The sequence below is a fragment of the Daphnia pulicaria genome, chromosome 2, assembly GCF_021234035.1.
Source record: "Daphnia pulicaria isolate SC F1-1A chromosome 2, SC_F0-13Bv2, whole genome shotgun sequence".
Classification (NCBI taxonomy): Eukaryota; Metazoa; Arthropoda; class Branchiopoda; order Diplostraca; family Daphniidae; genus Daphnia; species Daphnia pulicaria.
Window position 1 is genome coordinate 10,699,457 of NC_060914.1, and position 8,558 is coordinate 10,708,014.

Consider the following 8,558-nt stretch of genomic DNA (forward strand, 5'->3'; position numbering starts at 1 on the left):
ATCTATCACTGAGCTAAAAAGGTAATCAATAAAAAAAATCCAGACTCATAACATTGGAGCATTAAAGTAAACAATTACAATAAGATTCTGCGTTTTCACACGTACTACTTTTGAACTTAGCCCAAGGTCGGTCGTCGAACTACTCTATACGGCTACGGCCATACCATACCATACCTCTACCTTCTACCCATCCCCTTCCGATCAACCGTACTGGGAGGTGGTGCATCTAGCGGTAGGAGTTGGCATCGTAGGGTTTCAGATGCAATCGCTATCGCATCTAACGCTAAAAGCTAAAAGCTAAATCATTTGTTTAAAATTTCAGGAGAGAAAAAAGCGAAAAAGCTATTAAAAATTACTCGTTTGTACTCGTCGTAATTATTCGTTTGTTTGAACACTTATTAAGAATCATCTTTAGGAAAATCGCTAAAGAAAAAATCATAATTTCTAAGATAGAATCACGTTCATTGGGCAATTTGGAAAATTTCTCTCTTGATATAAACTTTAAGTTTTGAAGATGTACAAGTTAATATATAGTTTGAAAGTCGATTAATAAAGCAGAGCGCCGACACATCCTACAGTACAATAGAATTATAGAAATGCTGAAATGGCACGAAGATTGAAGAGGAATCAGCAAGGGAAAGATTTGGGGAGGAAAGAAATGTTTTATCTTTTAAGACAAACCAAGTTTATATTAGTCAATAGTCAGCCCTGGAGAGAGGGAAAGAGTCAAGTTACAAAGTTCCTAAGCGACATGCACATTTTCACTTGAGAAGTACAAAATAAAAAGGACAAAATGAAAAGAAAAAATATTTTATTTTTTAGAATGAACAAACACAAAATGAAAAAAAAGAGAAAAATTTGCATTACCATGTGGAAGCAACAAATGAAAATCGTTGAAAGTTAGATTATTTTTTTCAATTTACTTTAATATTTCTTATTGTATGTGTCGTTTGTCGTGCATCGAAATTCGAAAGAAGAGAGCTCATTTCCCAAGAAATTGGAAATAAAAAAGTCACACCCTTTAGAATTATTATTATTATTTTCATCGTTTAAATTCCACTTTCCCTTCTTAACGTGGTTGTCATTTACTTAACGTGTTAAGTTTAAACACAGAAACACATCCACTTAATGACTGGTGACATCTTGCGGTGGCGACTACAACTTTTTCACCTTAGGTTTAAATTCCACTTTCCCTTCTTAACGTGGTTGTCATTTACTTAACGTGTTAAGTTTAAACACAGAAAACGTGTTAAGTTAAATTACAGAAGAACTAATTAAGTAAATGAAATTATTTTTGTTCTGGTCGCACCGCATATTTTTTGTCTAATTTTTAAGACCAAAAAGTCTGAAATGTGTCGTAAAAAGCCCGAGCTATGGAGCGTTACATACATACATACATACATACATACATACAGACAAAGTGACATGGCTTTTTTTTTTCTGCGTATGCGATTATTAGCTTCGCCCTTCGGGCTCGCAATTAGTTCTTCTGTAATTAATGAAAAACTGTTAAAATAATTGCTTAACGACTAGTGACATCTGGCGGTGGCGACTACAACTTTTCACCTTAGGTTTAAATTTCACTTTCCACTACATATGTAAGTGTCATTTATTTAAAGTGTTAAGTTAAAAATTCATCCTTCTCGTCGAATAATTTTTATTGAAATATATTCGTAATGGATGGTTAAACATGAGTAAAATAATTTTACGAATATATTCCGCCCAAACAAATCACCACCAGATGTCCGTAGTATCGCCGTGATGACGCAATCTTTGATGTCCCATCCATGACGCAACAACCAGATTTGCATTTATGTTTTGCAGTTATTTGACTAAAAAATGGTTATTTTTAAATTCAATTATTGAACTTTATTTGTAAAAATAGGAACATTTGAGTTGAGCAAACTAAACGAAAATAACTTGCAAGGATATTGAACTGTGACAGAAAAATCCCACAGGATTGCAATTGCGAAAGAAAGTGTTGATACGAGGTTATATAAGGGTGATTCGACTCGAGTTGATTTTAAAAGGGTGCCAAACACACACCGTTTCTGTCAGACTGTTTTTACCACACAAAAACACCGTTTCTGCCTGATTGTTTTTTTTACCATACAAAGAAAACAAGAAATCACATTGCTCCATCACTTTGATGATTTCTATTCCCAGAATATCGATTGTTTTTACCATAAAAAAAACAAATTGATTTTAAAGGGTGCCAAACACACACCATTTCTGTCAGACTGTTTTTACCACACAAAAACACCGTTTCTGCCTGATTGTTTTTTTTACCACACCAAAAGCAATAGTCAAATCTATTCCCGGATTATCGAACGTCAAAATGTCTTCTAAGAGAAAACGAAAGGATGAACTTGCAGCTAGGCAAGCCAAACGTAGAGCAACGGAATCTGAAGAACAGCGGTTTGCTCGACTTGAAGCAAATGCTGTCAGGAATGCTGCAGCGAGATCAGCCGAGTCTGAAGTTCAGCGGTGTGCTCGACTTGAATTAAATGCTGTTAGGAATGCTGCAGCACGATCAGCAGAGTCTGAAGTACAGCTTTGTGCTCGACTTGAAGCAAATGCTGCTAGAAATGTTGCAGCACGATTAGCCGAGTCTGAAGTTCAGCGGTGTGCTCGACTTGAAGCAAATGCTCTCAGGAATTCTGCAGTACGATCAGCCGAGTCTGAACAACAGACTGTTAATCGCCGTGCTGAAGATGCTCTGAGGCATACATTCGACAGAGAAGCCGAGTGTCCTCAACAAACTGCTGCTAGACTTGCTGCTTCCGCTGCTCGATTTGCCGCCAGAATATCCAATGAAACCCAAGATGAAGCTAACGATAGGCGACAAAGTAATGCAAGTATTCAACGACGATCTAGGGAAACCCGTCAAATCTCCAAAGAAGAATATCTAGATGTTTTTGATGCTTCCGTCAATGGACCGCTTCATAAGCAACCTTTCGTCGACAAGCATATGAAAAAATTCCATTCTGAATTGCATCAATTAAATCAGCAGCATTGCCTCCACTGTCGAGAATTGTGGCCTACAACAGATGCAATTGTCGATCCCTACATTTGCTGCCGTTGCAAGAAACTTACGGAATTCAACCCTTTTGGCATTCAAAATGATATGGTGCGTGATTTTTCATCTATTCCACTAGCAATTCAGAAGCACTTTCGGGAACTTACTCCTCTTGAAGAAATGCTTCTCTCGCCAGTAATTTCCATCATGTCTGTCTTCCGGCTACCTTCTGGTGGACATGTTTCTCGTGGCTACGTGGCAAATTTCAAACAAGACGTAGCCGGATTCATCAGAGAGATTCCTCTCACAGCAGAGCAACTTCCGTGCCTCGTCATAAGAAGGAGAGGTGTGGACAACACCTGTGCCGAATTCAAAGTTTGCCGAAAACGAGTTGAAGCAGTTGGCCGATTTCTCATTCAGAACCATCCAGGCTTTGCTTCACATCGTATCACTTTTAGCCAGACCAACTGTGATTTGCTGCCCGAAGATGGACCTTTGTTAAATATTCCGACGATGGACAGCGACAACGATGAATTGAATGTCACTGACGAAGGAGCCATGACAAGGGATGTTCCATCAGAAGACATTCTTGATCAGCCACAACCTCCTGATGTCGCTTTCGTCATTTCAAACAACATCAGGCCTCCTCAACAAAATGAAATATTAAATGCGCTCGATCCGGTTAATTGGCCAACAATTTCAACTGAGCCTATCAACGAATTTGAGGTCATGTCTGGTCTTGCATCTCTGGCTTTCATCAAGTTGTTTCCTCTTGGGCAAGCTGACCCAACAAAGAAAGGTCGCAGACAAGACCTATCCGAACTCGTTGCTTCTAACCACTTAATGAAATATGCCGAGATTGATTGTACAAAGGAACCCGACGAATCTCATCCAAACGAGTATTTGTATTATCCGTTTGCTGAACATGAGCGCTTCTGTTTTTGGTCGGTTGATCGCATACGACGCCATCGAGCCCTTGGGCAGTGTTCCGTTTTTCTGAGACAAAATCCCGAAGAAGCTGCATTGTCTATGGAGGAACTTAAGGCTATGGCTGCCAACGGTCAACTTGACTCGGTCATCAGCAAAATGTACTCTTATACAGCCAATGTCACTGGCAGTGACGCCTACTGGAGCAAGCGTCGGAGAGAATTAGAGGCTATAATGCAACAGAAAGGTCTTGGCACGGCTTTTTTTACTGTTAGCTTTGCTGACAATCACTGGGACGACCTCCATCGTCTCATGCCCAACGGTTCAGCTGAACCAAAACTTCGCTACCAGAGTACAAATGCAAATTTACATCTAGCAGACTGGTACTTTTCCGAAAAATTACGTCTTTTCATGAAACATTTTTTCGGTGGTGTCTTGGATCTCGAATGGTTTTGGTATCGTTTCGAGTGGCAATCAAGAACAGCCATTCATGCCCACGGTGTTGTAAAGCTCAAAAACGACCCGGGGATTGCCGACCTAATGATTAAAGTCTACGCTGGCCGACTTATGGCGCAAAAACTAGCTGATCCACAGTACACAGCAAACCTTAGCGAACAAGACGTCCAAGAAAAGCAAGATCTAGTTGAAGCCGGCATTCTTGCAGAACTCAAGGTTCTAAAGTATGCCGATACTCTGTTGTGTGCCTGTAATACTCGGTCTGATCCAGTCAACCCGTTCAATGCTGAAGTACCAGTTCCCCATCCGTGTTCAAGCAATGTCTCGTCAATTTTGAACGATGGAGCAGCCATGGACGACTTCTTCGAAAGATTGGCAAACTGTGTTCAACGTCACGTCTGTCGACCAGACGGTTACTGTAAATCGAAGGACGGCAAATGTCGTTTCCACTTTCCTTTTGATCTAGTTAGTGAATCGAGAATAGTTTTTGAAAAAATCGGAAACACAGACTCTGTTCGTGCGAAAATTGTTCTCAAAAGAAACGACAAGTACATGAATGTTCACAACAGATCAATGTTGGAACATTGGTGTGCCAATGTAGATCTTCAGCTCATTCTTGATCATCACGCTGCAATGAACTACATGGTCAAGTATGCTAGCAAACAAGAGCGGTCTGGAAACACTTTACAGCAAGTGATCAAAACGATTATCAACAAGGCTGATGTCACAGATAATGCTGGCTCCGCTTTTCGCTCCTCTATCATTCGTTCCATTGGCCATCGTGACATCGGGAAAGGTGAAGCGTCGCGCATTTTGTTTTCCGGCCACCACTGTGAATCATCCTTCAATTACGTCAACGTTTCTTTGGACCTGACTGTAAACGAAGTCTTCAGAAATCCAACGACTGGTGAGTTGGAAACTCGACCAACTCTGCTTACCTACTTTGCCAAACGTCATGTTTACATTGAACAAAACACCTACCCCAATTGGAATCTTGATCAACCCAATTTTATCGAGTTTTGTCGTCACTTCACTGTCGTCAAAGGGAATCTTAGAAATAATCCCAAGCCGGACAAGACCATTGTTTTGACATTCCCGGTGCATCGAAATTCTCCTACGTCAGCTACCTACCATCTGTTCTGCCGATATTCGCTAATCAAGTTTTTCCCATGGACGGAATCATCTATTCCAATGCTTTTGGATGACAACCTTGTCGTACGCCAATGGCAAGACTTTCGATTGACTGCAGCTCAGGAACTGCGTCAATATTTCAACTTAGACGAAGAATTACAAAGTCGATTAGATCAGGCAGCTGATGACCTCCAGGAAGAAGACAACATTGAAAACGACAACTTTAATCAACTTGAATGGCAGCAAGCGGTCGGTATGCGACCTGCTGGCGAACAAGAAGTTCGTTCTGATCTACCTGTGATTGACCGTTCTTTCCCTTGGCTGACTAGTCTTCAGCTTCATTACACTCCACATGAATTGGCCTGTGGAAGCACTTGGGTGGTTAATCATCTAACCAACGGAAGAGATCTCGGCACTGATTCTACAGATTTACCGTTTGTCAGTCCCAGTCAACTGAATCGTTCACAACGAATGTGGTTCGATATGGTTGTTGAGGCTCTGCAATCTCGGAAACAGTTGTTATTGATCGTCAATGGCACAGCTGGTACTGGCAAAACCTTCACTATTTCAGCAATTTCCAGTGCTGTCCCTAAAGAACATATCGTCCGTTCGGCCTACACCGCGAAAGCTGCCCATCTCATCCGCGGTGAAACTTTGCACAAGATATTTCAAATTCCAGTAGAAAAAGGCCAAGGCACAAAGTTTGGCCCTCTTAATGGAGCGAAACTGGCAGCTCTTCAAGAGAAATTTCGTCATGTTAAAATTATCATAATTGACGAATATTCAATGTTGAGCTTGACCATGCTTGGAAAAATTGACGCTCGTCTTCGTGAAGCTAAAGGCAACAACCTTTTTTGTGGTGGGCTGACTGTTATTTTGGTTGGAGATCCAGCTCAGCTTCCTCCTGTGGCTGCTCCTTCCCTCTATTCCCAATCAACAGCACCGTTTGCCAACGAGGGTCGGGCCGCTTACTTGGCTTTCCAATCCGTCATCAAGTTGACAGAAGTTCGACGACAACAAGTAGAAGATGGCGACATTGACCAGCAAACATTCCTGGACACACTCAACTCTTTGAGAGAGGGAAACTGTTCCATAGACCAGTGGAAATTCCTTCAAGCAAGGAATCCGGAAGCCATTGCCAACTTTGGCACTGATTTTGAAGATGCGACCTACTTGTTTGCCACCAACGAAGCTGTTAATCGCAGGAATTACTTTAAATTACCACAACTTCAAATGCCAATCACCCTACTACGGTCGGTAAATGTGCCTTCAAGTGGCAAGTCAAAGCCATCTGATCAGTTTCGAGGGCTTGAAGTTGAACTGTACCTTGCGATTGGAGCCCAAGTAACGTTAACATCCAACATCAACACGGATGTGGGTCTCACTAATGGTGCCAGAGGTACCGTGGTTGACATCGTCTATTCCAAACAGCCCAATGTTGATCTGCCTGATTTCATCGTTGTTAGATGGCCTGATTATACCGGTCCTCAATTCTTCTCTACAACCATGAATAACGGCATTTCAACTCACAACTGTATACCAATCCCGGCAATATCCATACGGTCTGATGACACGAGAGCCGTCCGGATTCAGTTTCCCCTTCGCCTGGCTTATGCGATGACCGTATGGAAATCTCAAGGAGAAACTCTAGGCAAAACTGTTGTAGACATCGGTCCCAAAGAAACCGCCGGCCTGACTTTCGTCGCTCTTTCAAGGGGAAGACACATTAGTGATTTGGCCGTCTTGCCATTTGACTATCAAAGAGCATTGAAAATATCGACTGGCGATGGGTTATTTGCTAGAAAGATGGAAGAAAGACGGCTAAATATGTTGTGTCAGGTTACACAAGATCAATGGTTTGAAAATAACCCAGAATAAATTTGTTTTATTTTCTTACTGTTTTGCTGTCTCACAAATTCGCTTTTCGTGTGCCTTTGTCACTCAACAACGTAACGTCACTTTTGAATACAAAATAGGTCCTGAATTTGTCATTTAAGACAGTTTTTAACTGGCTTACGACTATCCATTCGGCGAGCTGATAAGCTTGCTTTTCTATCTTAATAACATAATTGCGAGCCCGAAGGGCGAAGCTAATAATCGCATACGCAGAAAAAAAAAGCCATGTCACTTTGTCTGTATGTATGTATGTATGTATGTATGTATGTAACGCTCCATAGCTCGGGCGTTTTACGACACATTTAGGACTTTTTGGTCTTAAAAATTAGACAAAAAATATGCGGTGTGACCAGAACAAAAATAATTTAATTTACTTAATTAGTTCTCCTGTAATTAATGAAAAACTGCTAAAATAATTGCTTAACGACTAGTGACATCTGGCGGTTGCGACTACAACTATTTCACTTTCACATCAAATCACCACCAGATGTTATTTATGTTTTGTAGTTATTTGAATAATTGATGGTTATTTTTAAATTCAATTATTGAACTTTATGTGTAAAAATTGGAAAATATGAGTTGATCAAACCAAACGTAAATAACTTGCAAGGATATTGAACTGTGACAAAAAATCCCGTTTTAAGACAAAAAGTCTGTGAAGAAAAGTGTGAATAACAGATTCACAACAGATTTCGGACTTTTTGGTCTTAAAAATTACACAAAAAATGTGCGTTGCTGCCAGAACAAAAATAATTTTATTTACTTTGATAATGGATCGAATTAAAAGACAATAAATAGATTTTTGGTTATAGCGCTGGCATGATAATGAAGAGGGCCATGGTTCAAGTCTCATTAAAGATTTAATTTTATTTAGAATAAAAATATTGTTTTGACCCATGCCCTTTGTTAACCATGACTCAGACAAATCAAAATTTCGCGATAGAATTTTTTTCCAGAAAATTTCAGAGAAAAAACATAGAATTTACAGAAAAATTCTGAAAAATTAGTAAGGCATTTAGCAAAAAGTCCGACTTAACAATAGGCCCTGAATTTTTCATTTAAGACAGTTTTCAACTGGCTTAAGACTATCCCTTCGTGGCGAGCTGATAAGCTTGCTTTTCTATCTTTT

General features: G+C 40.3%; 1 protein-coding gene across 1 annotated transcript; it reads left to right on the forward strand.

The window, feature by feature from the left end:
• Window positions 1-4,357: 4,357 nt before the first annotated feature.
• On the forward strand, window positions 4,358-7,411 carry LOC124327728. Its single transcript, XM_046786725.1, has 2 exons — window positions 4,358-4,820; window positions 5,004-7,411. The coding sequence occupies exons 1-2, from the start codon at window positions 4,358-4,360 to the stop codon at window positions 7,409-7,411; spliced, it is 2,871 nt and encodes a 956-aa protein (XP_046642681.1).
• The last annotated feature ends 1,147 nt before the right edge of the window (window positions 7,412-8,558 follow it).